This window comes from Hipposideros armiger, unplaced genomic scaffold (genome assembly GCF_001890085.2).
Source record: "Hipposideros armiger isolate ML-2016 unplaced genomic scaffold, ASM189008v1 scaffold_12, whole genome shotgun sequence".
NCBI lineage: Eukaryota > Metazoa > Chordata > Mammalia > Chiroptera > Hipposideridae > Hipposideros > Hipposideros armiger.
In genome coordinates, this window is record NW_017731362.1 from 5,513,650 (window position 1) to 5,530,104 (window position 16,455).

The window sequence follows — 16,455 nt, forward strand, 5'->3', positions numbered from 1 at the left end:
TGATGTTAAATTTTAATATGAGGTAGAAATGAGAGCCAACTTTTCTTGGCAACGTCAGTGAGTTAAAGAATTAATTGCAACTTAAGGGGGGAAGATAAAAAGAAACCATCCCAGGTTTACCAATATTACTTAGTCACCATTCCTGTTGGCAAAGTTTCTGTCAACCCTTTAGAATGAGTACCTCAGAGTATTGTTTTATTCTTTAGGCTTTGACTTTATAGAATAGTATGAAGTGAACCTCTCCTTTCCCTTTACCGCTAATCTTCCAATTATTAAAATACAAAATCACATTTTCTTAGTACCTAACTGGATTTTACATGCTATAAATGCCAACTCTTAACATAAGGGAAACTATTAATAATTAGTAATAACAGTAGTTGCTCAGGCTGCTTTGGTTGGGGCAGCTATAGGAAAAGGCTCTGGGTAGCAATTCTCTCGGTCTCTGAAGAAACCATCTATATTATGCCTTCAATTCTAATCCTGTTTTCAATGTTATAAAAAATGAAAATGAGGATAAATGCCCTAATAAGGACCACTAGCTAAAGGGAGGGCAGCTGACCCAGACGGGAGCCATACAGGGAGACACTACTTATAATCATAAATGTGAGACATGGCCTCATATTATAGAAGGAGCAAGGGGTTTGGAATCAGAGTTGGATTGGAATCCTGACCCGTCTGCTTATGACTATGAGTAAGTCTTCTAACTTCCCTGAGCCCCGATTTTTCTAAGGGTAAAACAGAGATAGTTTCTCCTGTGCAAGGTCATTTATATATTAATTCAGACAATATACGTAAAATCATTAGCACAGTTCTTTGAACATACTAGGCACTCAGTATTTGGAAGCTACTAATAAACTTCCACTTTTAAACATCCAAATATTCTTTTCAATAGCTCTGAGAGGGCCCTATGTACTGTTGTTCCGGTTATCCTAATGTATTGATTATATACTGCACAACTTTGGAGGCAGCATGCACATGGAGTCTGGAAACTTATTCCCATTTTACAAATGTAGTAAATGCAACTTTTAAAAGAGTAAAAGACATGCCCAAAGTTACATAAGTAGTAAGTGGCAGAACTGGGTTTTGAACCTGCCTCTCTCCAAAACTGTTGTTCTATTCACTATTCATCCATTAATCCAAAAATATTTCCCTAATTCTTTTCAGGCATTGTTGTAGGAACTGAGAACATAGTGCTGCATAAAACTGTCATTGAAAACAAAAACAAACAAAAACAAAACCCTCAAAACATGGAGCTTACATTTTACTAGCAGGAGGTAGATGGCAAATGAGAAAAATTATATATGGTATATCAGATAGTGAAAAGGATTGTGGAAAGCAGTAATACAGGGAAAGGGGTGGGTGTGCTGGGAGAAGGGAGGATACCTTCATTGATGAAATGGCATTTGTGCAAGAACTGAAGAATACAGGGTGGACGTGGGGGGCAGCAGGCTGACTTCTGTGGAATTTGGGGAAACAGAATACCAGGCAGAGAAAAGAGCCAGTGCAAAAGCCCTAAGACCTGTCTGTCATGTTTGGGTAAAAGTAAAAAGGCCAACATACCTAGCCTTTAGAAGCAGGGGATGAGTACAAAGAGATGAGATCAGATTGCGGGGGCTGGGGGAGGGTGTACAATGACATAGGTAGAACCAGGTGGTGACACGGACTTATGAGCTATCCTAAGCACTATGGCTTTTATCCAGGTGACACTGAAAAGTTTTTAAGCAGAAGCATGATGTTCTTCTGATTTGGTTTTGAATAGATCACTCTGGTTGCTTGGTTGGGAATAGAGTGTGGGAACCAAACATAGAAGCAGAGAGGTGGTTAGGAGCTTTCTGTAGTCATCTAGCCAAGGGGGGATTAAGGTTCAAGAAGGGTGGTTGTGTAGTGGCAAGAAGCGGTCAGAATCTGGGATATATTCTGAAGGTAGAATGGACATTATTACTAAAAGATTGGATGTGTGGCATGAGAGAAAGGGGAAAGTAATGATGACACCAAAGTTCTTGGCCTTAACAACTGGGAGGATCCAATTGCCATTTACTGATGTTATAGATTTGGAGAAGTAGGTTTGGAGGATGAATTAGCCATTTGGCATCAAAAGAAAATCTAAACACCAAGACTGTCACTCAGAAGATTTCAAGGACTGTTATATGACCTTCTGAAATAGCTCTAAAATTCTCTAATGTAAAAATTGCTTATTTGGAAATAAGGATATCAATGCAATAAACTTCCCCATAAATCATTTATGACCTCAATTTAATATCTAAATATTTCAGACTTTCAGAAAGTTTCAGACTTTGAGGCATTTCAAAGATCATTTGATGCAATCCATCAACAGTACATGTCTTGTTATTTATTTTAATAAAAAATTCATATATATTTCAATTTTGGCAGAATGTAAAATTATAACCATGTAAAATCCAAAGTCAAACAATAAATAGACACACTGCTCATTCTAAATTGTAGTATGCTATCCAGTTATAGAAATATTAGTTATTTTATGTCATAGAAGTAATAAAAAGTCAGAATATATCTGTAACTTCTTTACCATTTCGTAAGTAACTGTAGAAGCTTGAAATATGCAAAATATCATTCCCAGGACTTTTCACCTTGTTATGCAGAGATTCCATTTTGAAAGAACTGTTGACAAAAAAAGATTTAATGAATATTATTAAAGATGTGTGAAAAATATTTTGAGAAATAAAGATATGAGTGCATGACCATTTTCACAAATTTGGGAAGTGAACATAGATTTTAAGCAATGTCTTCCACATTAATCTCTTTGATGAATCCTATTCCCCCGCGTTGCACTTACCGAAAATCTAATCCCAACTGAATTGTGAATCCTAGTTTGCCAGAATTACCTTGTGACCCACTTGTGCAGAAAGGGACTTGTTACTGTACGTCTTGGAATTTATATCTAGTGCAATAAATGTTTGAATTTTAATATGTTGACACGGGCCAAAGAATTCTCCCCAGGTACCATCGGGACCTGAGGAAGGCAGGTTTTACTCTAATCCAGTGACACAGCCAGCAACTTCCAGATACTGTCCGAGGGTGTTCTCAGAGGCAGTTAGCTCTTTCCTTAAAATTCAGTTACATCTCACACCCAGTTATTATGCATATGAGGGTGTCTCAACCTTTACAAATACAGTGAAATGTTAGTGAAAGGGCCACATTTATTGGAAGGGTTTGGTATGAAGCCTAAGTAAATGTTTAATACTTTCTAGGTGACCATGCAGGAAATATATAAAAATTCGTAAGAAGACCAAATAGCAAATCTTTGACAACTTTATTTCAACTGACTATAAGTAAATCTTTAGGAATGCATCACAGCAGAGTCTATATAAAACTGATTCTGCAACAAAAAGTAAGGCAGGTAGATGATCATAATCAAAGGAAACGCATAATTTTGGTTCCTTGAAAAAGGACATGTAGTCTCTAACAGCAGCTCAAATCTGAAGTGACTGATTTAGGGAAGCAGCTCGAACCTTGACACCTCCATTCAGTCATTTGTTTAATGAGGAATTTTGTAATGAATTCACTAATGTGTGGGAATGATTTTAAGGCCTTTTAATGGAAGATAAGCTGAAAGTCCATACTCTCCCCTAAAGGGCATAAGACTCATCCTCTACATCCTGTACTTCATCAGGAACAAACTCAGAAGGAACACCCCTGGCAAACAAGAACTAAGCCTCTTATCTGCTCTGTGGGATCACAGTTAGGCAAACAAATACAATTTGTTAGCAGCCCCAGTTTTTAAGAATTTGAAGAAAGTGATCACCTACCCTACCCACCTCATTTTGTAAATAAGGACAGCAAGGCCCAGAGGGCTAAGTGACTAGTGCCAAAGTCACATGGCTGAACAACAAAACCAGGATTCATTCCTAGGTGTTCAGGCTCCAGGATGACTGCAATTTTTTAACCATACTTTGGGCGCTATGCAACTTTCTTTGTAATAGAAAGAAAAGTAAAAGAAGCCTATCTAAAATTTTAAAAAAAATAGTAAAATAAAATGTAAACAGAAGAAAATGGAGGATAATTAAGTACAGAAATTTACCAGCCTCTGTTCTCTTATTATTAGGGCCACTGAACAGAAAATGGAAAACCCAGTAGCATAAAAGCATTATAATGACAGGAAGCATAACACTGCATCCTACATGATCCATATGGACTTGCTACCAGACTGTAGGTTCACTGTCAGGAATTCTGTCTTCCATACAGTGCCTGGCACAGATATTTGTTAAATTGAGCTCTTATCAAGAAACAGAAATGTCAAGGACCATTTCCTACCATGTAGCAGGCGGTTCAAACAGTATGTCTTCTATAAAGGCTTTCTGATGGTTTCATCTCACCTTAATTACTCTCTTTACACTGACCATTATATTACCTGCACTACAAATGTTTGTCCTAGTTCCTTCACCTTACTTCAGTGTTTTCTGCACATTTCATGTGCATTATCTTTATCATTTAAATGAGTTCCCATCCAAAGGAGAAATGTATTTATATTTCCTCAGTAGGCTAGTGCCAAGTACACCTTGAGTAAGCACTTGATGAATTGAATTAAATCCTCTAATATCAACTACGAGAAGACTATACTGAATGTTAGCAACTGGAGAGGGTAAACACGCAGAGCCAAGCTTAGTAATTAATCAGGCTCTGGAATAACACTGTGCTCAGTCTTGAATCAGCCCCCAAGGAGCTGAATTAATCTTGGGATTAATACTTTCTTTCCATAAGCCTCAATATCCTCATCTATATAATGAGCAAAATAATAGGTCTATAACCCAGCTTTGCTATGCATATGAACTGAAATCATGTATGTAAAAAGCTTATGTGGTAACCAGTAAATATTAAACACTCAAAACCAATAGCTATTATTACTAAACTATACTTTCTATAAATTAATTACTGATGGGCTCTTCTAATATGCCAATGTGCAAATGAAATGGTGGGATTTGAGGTATGAAATTTTCAAATTTTACTTTCCTAATGATATATATATATATATATATATATATATATATATATATNATATATATATATATATATATATATATATATATATATATATATATAAAATATATCATAGGCATTTACTTAGTGCTCTTTGTTCATACTTAATTCACAGCAAGTACAATGGATTTCAAGGTGTATGTGAATCTACGTGCCTATCGATGGATCGATTGATCAAATCATTCAGCATCTAGCTGATATTTTTTGAATGAAAACATTCAAAAACACAGATTTATTGCCCAATTATCCTCCATTCCCCCAAATTAAAAGGAATATTTCCTTAAATGTGTTTTGAAGTAAAGGAGTGGTTGCATATTTATTTTTCATCTAAAGGAAGAAAGGAAGGAAGGAGGGGAGGGAGGCTAGAGAGCTGAATATAGCAAATAATGATAATTTTTTAATGTCCCAAATAGGAATCGTTAAAATTTCTAGGCATGTCTTACCTGTCAATTCCACATGACAATTCTACAGGCATGTTAACTAATTTGTTAACTAAAAATACTCTTCTCAATAAATAAACTATAGCGTTTGACTCTTGCAAAGAATCACAATTATTTTCCAGTCTTCTTGGCATCCCAGCCTGATTTGGAAGAGTGGATATGTATTTATTTGACAAATCCAAAACTTTTCTGGAAAATAAATTTACTTTTGAATAGTCTTTTTTGATTTCAGCATTGCATAAATCCCAACCTGGAAGCATTAATGAGAAGTGATCTTCATTGGAAGCAAGTCCTAAAGAAACAGGACCCTGAAGCTTCCAAATATTAAGATGCTTAATGCAGAGATTATCTAATTCTTTATCCACTCCCCATGGCAAAAGGCAAGATAGGAGCAATTTAGCTGCATCTATTATGAGGTTGGCATCAAATTTTCTTGATGGCTTAGGGTGCGTCTTCTTGGAGCTCTTCATTTTCTTCTGCCTTTTAATTCCATCATTTTCTTCTAAGAATGTTATGGAATTATCTCCTTGGGCTGAGCTTTCACTGATAGGCTTGGCTTGTGCCTCTGCTGAGAGAGGACCACAGGCAGTTTTATTTCTTTTCAGTGTCAGTGTTTTCTTCTCTACTGTGCTTCTGGCTCTTCTCAGGATCTCACTACCATAGAATGAATTGGAATGGTCACTATCACAGGTTGGAGTCGGCAGCAGAAGTTCAACAAGGTTTTCCAGGTCAAATAATAGGATATGAAAGCCAATGTTACTCCATTTTGTCTTCACAGGCAAGACATTATAAGGACCTGAGAAAGACTTGGCGTCAGCCACCTAAGGAAAATTAAAAAACAAAACAAAACAAAACACTATGTGTCAAAGTTCTTATTTTCTAAGTGATTTTATTAATGGTCCATGATATTAAAATGACATAAACAGAAATTGTTAAGTAGCAGTACAACTAAAGGAAGTCATTTCAATATTTTTTTTAGCTATAAAAATTCCCCACTAAATAAACATTCTATATTCTGATAGCCTTTAAATGCTTTTTTTTCCTTTCTAAAACTTTATTTTTCATCTAAAACAATATAAATTAGGCCATGGAGTAACGTGGCATCACATTAAGTTTCACCTCTTCCTAAAAAGACAGCCACAAAGACATATAACAGGGAAGAAGTAGTTTTGAAAATTAACGAGAATAGTTATAATACCTGCAAGAATTTTGGAAGTCTTTAACAGTATAGTCACTCCAAACCTAAATGTTAACCAGCATCAAATTGCTTTGATTTGTTTAAAGGCTCACCTTGTGGACTTGACATTTGTTTTTTCTCTTACCTCAAATGATTTTGCCCTAAATATTGGTAGGGTGGGCTCCCATACTTCAGGTATGTTCCTGCTCATTTATGAGGCCTTCCTGGAGTACCCTATTACTTCATGCCAACCTATTACTCTCTATCTTCTTCCTTTCTTATGTTTTTCTTCCTAGTACTTATGATTATCTTATATGAAATATTTATCTGTTTACTGTGTATTTTCACCAATAACATTCAAACTCCACCTCTGCAAGAGTTTTTCACGTTGCTTTGTTCCCAATGCCTATAAAATGATGCTGCAATGCAGCATTATTAAGGGGCTCAATAAATATTTATTGAATGAATGATTAGCATATGTATATAATGGAATACAATTTAAATATTTTTAACTGATGGTGTAAAACTATATTTAATGGGGGGAAATGTATTCTATAAGGCAAAGAAAAAATAATCTCCTTTTAGTAAAACCGTGCATGTATATATACTTTTACACATTATATATATACACACACATACATAAATGTGTATATATATGTATGTGTGCTATATATATATATATATATATATATATATATATATATATATATATTGCATATATTTATATGTGTGTGTATACACACACACACGAGGTCTGACAATTAAGTTAGCTAACTTGTTGCAATGATGTTGCTAACCTTTTTTGATATCAGAGGGATTATTTATTATGAATTTGTACAAACTGGACAAACAGTTAACCAAGTTTACTATTTGGAAGTGCTGAAAAGGCTGTATGAAAAAGTTAGATGACCTGAACTTTTCGCCAACAATCCATGGCTTTTGCATCATGACAATGCACCAGCTCACACGGCACTGTCTGTGAAGGAGTTTTTAGCCAGTAAACAAATAACTGTATTGGAACACTCTCCCTACTCACCTGATCTGGCCCCCAGAGACTTCTTTCTTTACCCAAAGATAAAGGAAATATTGAAAGGAAGACATTTTGATGACGTTCAGGACATCAAGGGTAATACAATGATAGCTGATGGCCATTCCAGAAAAAGAGTTCCAAAATTGCTTTGAAGGGTGGATTGGTATCAGTGCATAGCTTCCCAAGGGGAGTACTTCAAAGGTGATTGTAGTGATATTCAGCAATGAGGTGTGTAGCACTTTTTCTAGGATGAGTGTGAGAACGTAATTGTCAGACCTCGTGTGTGTGTATGTGTGTGTGTGTGTGTGTGTGTGTGTGTGTGTGTGTGTGTTTATGAAGGACATGCACCACAATGTTAACAGTTAATTGGGAAGAAAGGGTTAAAATAATCTTTATTTATACTTTAGGGGTTTTTTAATTTAGCTTTTGGATTTTTTGCAGTGATGACATATTTATTTTATAATCATAAAAAAGAAAATTAAGGGCCGGCCGAGTGGCGCGATGGTTAAGAACTCGCTTGGGATGCCAGAGGGCCCCGGTTCGGATCCCACATATGAGGGCCAGTGACACTGCCCTCTACAGCTAAGATGCTGAACAACAGCTCAACCTGGAGCTGGGCTGCCTTGAGTCGCTGGCGACGGCGTGGGCTGCAGTCCCTGTGGCAGTGGATTGCCATGGGCTACCGTGTGTAGCCAGCAGCCAGCGTGAGCGGCCAGCAGCCGCAGTGAGCGGCCGTCCAGAAGCCGGCGACTGATCTGCCTCGCCAGAGAAGAGCGCAATGATGGTGCCAACTTGGGCCAGTGAAGCAACATCCTCCACAACTAGATTGAAGAACAAAACGACAGCAACTTGTCTGTTCCCCTTTCCCCAATTCCCCAGCACTGTTCCCATCCCCCCAATTCCCCAATAAAAATCTTAAAAAAAAAAAAAAAAAAAAAAAAAAAGAAAATTAAAAAACACTAAAAATTTTAAATATGCAAAAACAAAATGAAGATAAACTTAAAAACACAATTTCCTACCAATAAAATAGTACATGGGTTAACATAATTATTAATAAATAATTTTTGCAACTCCAAAATAAAAAGAGAGCTACATAGATTGAAAAATGGGCAAATAGCATCAATCAATAGCAATTCCCCAAGAATAACATTCAGATTAAAATATGAAAAAAATGTTTACAACCAGTAGTAATCAAGAAGTGAAATTAAGGTAATAATACCATTCAGTTCCTATGAATTTAGCAAAAAGGGTTTCTTACATTATTTTATTATATAATGTTCAGTACATACAAAATAATATATAAACCATGCATTTAGCCCTCGTATGCATTTCCACTTCCCCAAAGCTATAATCTTCTCTAGCCATAGCGTCTAGACCAGTGGTTCTCAACCTTTCACAGGGGTCACCTAAGACCATCAGAAAACACATATTTTTGATGATCTTAGGAAGCAAGACACCGCTCCTCTATCTGTCTCCAGGCCCACATGCAGATACGCCCACATACAAGTACCCAGTGACCCCTGTGAAAGGGTCATTCAACCCCCAAAGGGGTCGCGACCCACAGGTTGAGAACCGCTGGTCTAGAACTTCTCAATTGCTGGGCCAATCAAAATCTTAACAATGATTCTGGCAATATGACACATTGCCAGAGGAGTCTCATCTTCTTTTTTTGTGACATATGCAGCCACAATAAGCTCATTGCACTCCTATAAACAAAAATCCTAAATGTTTGTCCCTAAATATAGTCACTGTAAGCCTCAAAAGCAACTGGACATTTTACAGCATTTTCAAATCATAAATGTTATTACAAATTTATTTAATATATGCATTCAGCAAAGTTGTTTTCCATTTGGAAACAAGTCTATTAGATTATAAGTATAAACCATTGTTATATTTTAATATACTAAAATGATTAAATATAATTCTAGCCTATTATCTTTGAAATTTTCTCTTTTAAAAAATAGTGAGCATATTGTTAAAGTTATGTCACCAAAGGACTTTAAAAGAAATATTTACCATTATTTTGGACATAAGTAGCACAGAATGACAATGAATGCCTACAATAGTAACTCCTCAGTTTTCACATATTATAGATTGGGTATACACAGTGTTTAGTAATGTTTAGCAAAGGCTATAGTAAAGCTTAACCTTATTTATATTTATGTTACCTTTATATAATATATTCCTCAAACAAGAATTCTATTAAAAGTAGCCTGCTACATCATGACTGAATGATGTTCTGCAAAAATATATTATTTTTACATTTTACAATGATAAAATATATCTAACCCATCATTATAACAGAAGTGTTTTAGAAATATCCACTAATCTGGTTACAATTAAAAAAAAAAGAAAAAAAAGGTCTTGGGCCGCCTGAGTGGCTCAGTTAGTTAAGAGTTGGCTTAAAAGCCCGAGCTCTGAGCAACAGGGCTGCCGGTTGGATTCTCACATGGGCCAGTGACGCTGAGCCCGAGCTGAGCTGTCGCTGAGCTGCCAAATGTTGGCAGGATAGCTTAGCTGGTGTAACAAGAAGATTGCCTGTTCCACGAAGGGCTACACCTACCCGCCACTAAGACTGAACTCGGTCCCTTGAGCTGAACTGCCACCTGGATGGCTCAGTGGATACAGCGTGTGCTCTTAACAACAAGGCTGCTGGTTCGACTCCTGCATGGGATGGTGGCTACGCCCACCCGCAACTAAGACTGAACACAGCACTTTGAGCTTAGAGGCCACAAGCTGCTGTCAGGAAGCCAGATGGCGACAGGTGCCCTCCACAACGAAAATTGAAGAACAACAACTTGGCTGGTTTCCTTCCCCAATTCCCCAACTCTGTTCCCCTCCCCCAATTCCCCAGTAAAATCTTTAAAAAAAAAAAGTGTAGAACAAATAATTAAGTACAAAAAGTATTTCATTCAATGTATGTAACGGCAAACACGTGAGACCTATAGTCTTATTAAACAACGTCACCCCAATAAATTTAATTAGGAACATTTTTTTAAATGTAAGAGTTAAATATGAATTGTATTGGTTCATGTGTTGTTTGCTGAAAGTTCTGATTGTCTGACAGATAATTCCCCAAAATGTGCTTTCCAGGCTCTGCATACATAGAGAAGGTGCTGGTTTTTCAAGGGTATCATCTCGTTTTTACTCCTACTCTCTGAAGTCCTAAATAGAAGAAAGAGAGGTGGTGGTGTTTACAATCTGGAGAGCTAGAGGGTAGCAGGAAAGGACAATCTTTCATTCGAACCTCTGAACATAGGTGAGGCTGGAGGGTAGAATGGTGCTGCTCCATCTACATGTGAATGCTCTAAACAGCAGGTGGGGGGTAGGAGAGGCACTCAGCACAGAGCTCTTTGTCTGCAGTGCACAGACTTTAAACTATGGAGTTAGAAAGTCTGTAAGTAGAATCCCAGATGGCCAGCGGGCAGAAATTATTCCTCTATTCCCCACAAGAACAGAGAATAAATGACAAGTAAAACTCAAGTAAACAACACAAAATTCAACTTCTCAACCACCCCATCGATATACAACAAGGAAAAACAAAAACACCCAAAAATTTGGAGGAAAAAAATGTAATATGTCTGAAGGTATGTCTAACATCTTTATATATATGTTAAAAAAAAAAGTTTTATTTATTTCCCCTTCATCCTACTGTGTTCAGCTTGTGCCTCCTTTCTGACTCAGAAAGACAACATGGTTAAACAAGCCTGGTTTCACCCCCCACCTTTGAAGGTAGAAATGCACTAACAAAACGTTCTGATAAAACTTCTCTCTGAAACTAATAATAATAATAATAATAATAATAATAATAGTAGTAGTAGTAGTAGTAGTAATAAAAATAGATCTGAGATCAGGGAGGTCCTAGTAATATTGACAGTTTGACACATAATAAAGGCAGTCAACTCAACAATGATTAAAAAAAAAACAAACAAACAAAAAAAAAACAACTGCTTTCTGAAAACTTAGTGGCTCCCCAGACTGAGTTTGTTGTAAAGGATTTGACCAGCCCAGCCTACCACAACCACGAAATACATGTGGGAAAACCGGTGCAAAAACTACGTTCATCTTCTCACTTTTGTGACTTTGTGCAGTAAGACCCAGGACACATATTTAAACACTAAGCGATAAAACATATAAATAAGAGCTGCACAAATACTTTAGATATTTAGTTATGTTAGGGCAAAAAGAGTTTAGAAATGATCCAAGCTGACCCCCTCCCCGTAAATGAAGGGAGAATGAGGAACAGAGAAGTAACTTGTTCAAAATCACCCATTTGGTAAATAGCCAAGTCAGGATTCCCAAGCCTATTTTTTTTTCTGATTATTCTTCAGAAGATGTTCTTCACTTAAATTTTTCAAAGACTGGAATAATGTTTGCTATTTGTCATTTCTAAGCTATACAAAGTGTCCTCATTAACTAAGCATTTGTTTTATAAAATACCATATTCACTGAGCTGTACAAGGAAGAAAAAGTCATCACTGCATGAAAATATTCATTAGTGAACTGATAACATATAAAATTAGTACCCAGACCCTCCTCCCTTTCTTACATAAAGGCCCAGCCCCGTTCATTAGTTACATTCTGACTGATTATTAGATGATGCAATCCAACTGCATAATAGATAGCAAATACCGTTAAAAATGCAGGATTACACAGAATCTGGACAGTGATGTCAACCATCTGAGTCATGCCCAATGCCACTGACAAATAAAGATCCAGCTAAAAGACCAGTGAACAACTGAAGAATAAATTAAGATGCTTCAAATAAAAAATCTTTTAGTTGAAACTGTATAAGACAGCCTGTGGCAAACTTCATTACCCTTTAAATACTCTTCTAAAATAACACTTTATTATTCATTGTGAAATTCAAATATGAAGTAGTAAAAGGTGACATATCGTGTACTGCAATTTAATTAGAAATGAAACAAAATACCTGATTCATTCATTTAAAGAATTAGTGTATATTTGCAATCATAATCTAAATTTTGTTCAATAGAAAATGCTGCCTTATTTTAACACTTTTAATATCATTTTTAAGTTAAAGATAATTTTTTAATCCTTTTAACATCTAACTCATCAGGTTAGCTGACACTCTCCAACCCCCGACTACTTGTAGACTACTTTCTACTTCCTGCATTCTAAACACAGGAACTAAGATATTTGCTTTGCAGTAAAATCACCTCTTTTTGCTCTCGACCCCCTTTTCCTGGGTGCGCTTATAACTTTAATTACATATTTTAATAAGTTATGAGAAAATTGAGGAACTGACTGTAAAATATAGTCCCTAAGAAGACTAAGTTTAGTCATCTAAAAGACCTGTGGTGATGAGTCACTCTAAATATCCAAACTAACTATTGGGTTGTGGGAAAAGTCATGACATATTTTTTCTGTGTTTTTCGTTGCAAAAATGCATCATGACTTTTCCGACAACCCAATACATTGAAACTTTTTTTTTCCCCACCTTGGGCCACTTCTCCTTCCACAGGCCCACTAATGAGTCATTTCTTCCGTTCTCAAATACGTAAACAGAATAGCTGGACTTTAGCCATTACTTCACCTATGCCCTGTAAGCCCCATTTTTAGTGAGCCATGATGGTGTTTTGGGTTTCTGGGATCAAGGTAACTCAGACCCTATGTCCTTTAGTCCTAAGGGTTTGCTTATTCTGCCTTTCCCCAGCGAACAGTCACCCAATAAATAGGGCCCTTTGTGGAGGGAGACACTTGAGATTTATCATGGTATAAGCTTGTCATGGTGTTGCAGGGTCCATCCTCCTAGGGACTTGGATACCCTTTTAGTCTTGGTACACATCTAGGAACTGAACAAGTGATAGTGATTTTTTTCCCAGAGGTTGGGGCAATTGGCTTCTCTCCTTAAATGGCCACATATATTACATCTAGTCCCCTTGATGGAAGCTTTAGCCATCCCATCTTTGCACTGCCTTATTCAAGACAACCTTAGAAATGTTGGTTGTATTAAGAGAGTAATGTGCTAATACAATCAAAATATGTTAACATGTTTGAAACATTTAACACTGTAGTTTTCCTTGTGGACATTTATCTTAAAATAATCCAAAAGTAGGAAAAGAACTATATAGAAAAGGATGACCTATTATACTGGCACCTATGTTAGCCAACAAAACAGAAATAACCTAAATGTCCAATAGTGTGTGCATGGACTGAGAGAGGGAGTCATAAGTGAATTATAACTTACGCATTTGATGAAATTATGGAACCATCAAAGCAGGTGATATGAATACTATATAAAAACAAGGGAAATGCTACAGATGTACAGAAGCTTATACTAAGATGTCCCTGAATCTAATAATAATCATGCAAATTTTATTTAGTATATATATTTAAATATAGGATAAATTCTATGATGATAAAGATAAAAGATTAGATAAACATTTTTAAAAAAGATTAATAATATAGTTGATAGGTGATAGTATTTCCCAGGAAAAAGTCGAGTTAAAATTGTCATACCAATGAGCTCGTCTTCTTTGGTGAGCATCTGTCAGTTTTTGGCCACGTAACTCCAAACCCCTTATATCATTACCTCAATCTCCCCTTTGAAGGAACCTCTTATATGTTTAGTCTTTAGAAAAAGACCATTTTTTTCCCACATCCTGGTGCTGTACATTGAAACTTTTAAAATATTAAATTAAATCTGGAGAAACAGATTTTCCTAATTAGATCTATTACTACATTTGCTATAGCTTATAAATCATAAACATTACCATTAATATTACAAATTATATAAAAATGCAGCTTTGAGATCAAATAATTTTAAGCCATCTCCTTCACTAGATAATTACACATTTAGAATCTACCACGTGAGAGTTTATCATGCTCAAGACTACACTTAAGACATATTTAGTCATTAATCATTAGGAAATGCTAGTGGAGGAAATTAGGAAATTCATATGGGCTTTAGTAGTAGACTCTGATAGAGGAAGCTATTGAGATGTGGGTTTGTGTTTGTGTCCACAGTCACACAGGTGACAACTGGTAGAGCTAAGATTCAAACCCAAGACATTTTAATTCAATGTCCATGTTTTAACAATCCCTTTTATAGTTTTTTCTTAACACCTTTATTGAAGTGCCATTTGTATACCATAAAATTAATCTGTTGTAAAAGTTCAGTGATTTTTAGTAAATTTACAGAGTTATACAATTATCACTATAATCTAGTATTAGAACATTTCCATCACCCCAAAAAGAAACCTTGTGACCATCTGCTGCCACTTCCCATTCCTATCCCCACTCCAAATCAACCATTAATATACTTTCTGTCTCTATGAATTTTATAGAAATGGAATCATCCAATATGTGGACTTTTGCATCTGGCTTCTTTCACTTAAGCATGTATTTGAAACTTACTCATGCAGTACACGCGTGTATCAATATCATGTTCTTTTATATCGCTGTAACCCCTATTAGCTTTATACTGGACAAGTGATCTTATAATTAAAGAGAAATAACACTTTTTTAACATATCAATCTGAGAGCTTCCTTATGCTAGTGAAAACATTTCCTTTGCACAACAACTTCTTTTCTTTCACATTTTCACCATTTGAGTCTAAGGGCATTATCATTTTAATATGGCCTTCCCCAAAAAATCCATACTTGTTTGTTGTCTATCTCAACAACCTATCTAACCCAGTCTATCTAACCCAGTTTGCACAGCACAGTCAGAGTAACCTAGGTTAAAAAAAAACACAAAAAACACAGCGCTTTGAGTATATTACTTTCAGATTCTCAAAAGCTCCCAAATGACTGTAGAACAAAGTCCACATCCATGGGGTTGGCATACCCAGGTTTCCAGGCAAGTGCTTTACTCCCTTTTCTGTGTAAGCCTGCCACCCCTCCTCCGTCGTTTGGTCAGATTTCTCTGTTTGTCCCCCATGTTTGACTTATTCCCATGTGTGGCTTCGCTTTTGCTTGTCACCTCAACAGCTCTCCTTCTCAGGCGCTGGCCCAAATCCAACCTCCTGTCGTCCTGTACCTTTGCCACTCCAGTCCCATGTTCTCTCTCTCCTCTCTCAACTCTTCAGCAGTTAGGTAGTCATGGACATTTTCATGTGTGAAACTTTAATCTTCACCAAAGACTAAAGCAATTTGAACCCAGGAACTATATATCCTATATCTTCTGGCCTGAGCTGTGTGAGAGCAGGATTCCTGTCTGAGTCTTTCGGCTACTTCTCAAATCAGTGTTTTACAAATAGTAGTATTTATGAAAAATCATGAAAGATTTTTATGTCTCCTACACACCCAGAACAACAACCGCATAAAATACTACTAATGAAAGCAGTTTGCTTCCCTTTAACTGTAAGACAAGGAGTGAATAAAAGTAAACTTCAACTTGACTATCACCATTTCACCAACAAAGAGCAAGGGATAATTTCTAAGATACGTTTGTCCAATCTCTACTCTAACATCAGACAAAGTCTTTTTTCAGAGGTGAGATGAAAAAAATTCATTGCCTAACATTCCCGGTGCCTTAAAGTAAGACAAGCTCAGGTCTGATTTTCAGTCTAGCGGGGCTTCCATTTCCTTCCAGTCAAGACAATGGAGGGTTATCCTAGAATAGAAAAATGACACAAGGAGGAACCATGACAGATTTCTACTCCATCACAACACGACAAAGGCTTATTTAAACATAGCCCTGGAGTCAGGAAAGGTGACATTTACTCACTGCTACTTCAACAAATAAAATATCCTTCTAGATTTGTAATCAGGATTTTATATTGTCTCCTAATCACATTTGATTGTTTGTTTGGTTTGTTTGTTTGTTT

At 36.3% G+C, this 16,455-nt stretch overlaps 1 protein-coding gene across 2 annotated transcripts in view; it reads right to left on the reverse strand.

Annotated features, from left to right (window-relative positions):
- WDR72 (WD repeat domain 72) overlaps positions 1-16,455 on the reverse strand; it is a 224,078-nt gene that overhangs the window by 77,603 nt on the left and 130,020 nt on the right. For both annotated transcript variants that reach the window (XM_019663897.1, XM_019663906.1), the window contains 2 exons: positions 5,457-6,274; positions 2,546-2,637 (listed from right to left, as the gene is read on the reverse strand). In XM_019663897.1, the coding sequence (XP_019519442.1) occupies positions 2,546-2,637; positions 5,457-6,274 (910 nt within the window). The remainder of the gene's footprint in view (positions 1-2,545; positions 2,638-5,456; positions 6,275-16,455) is intronic.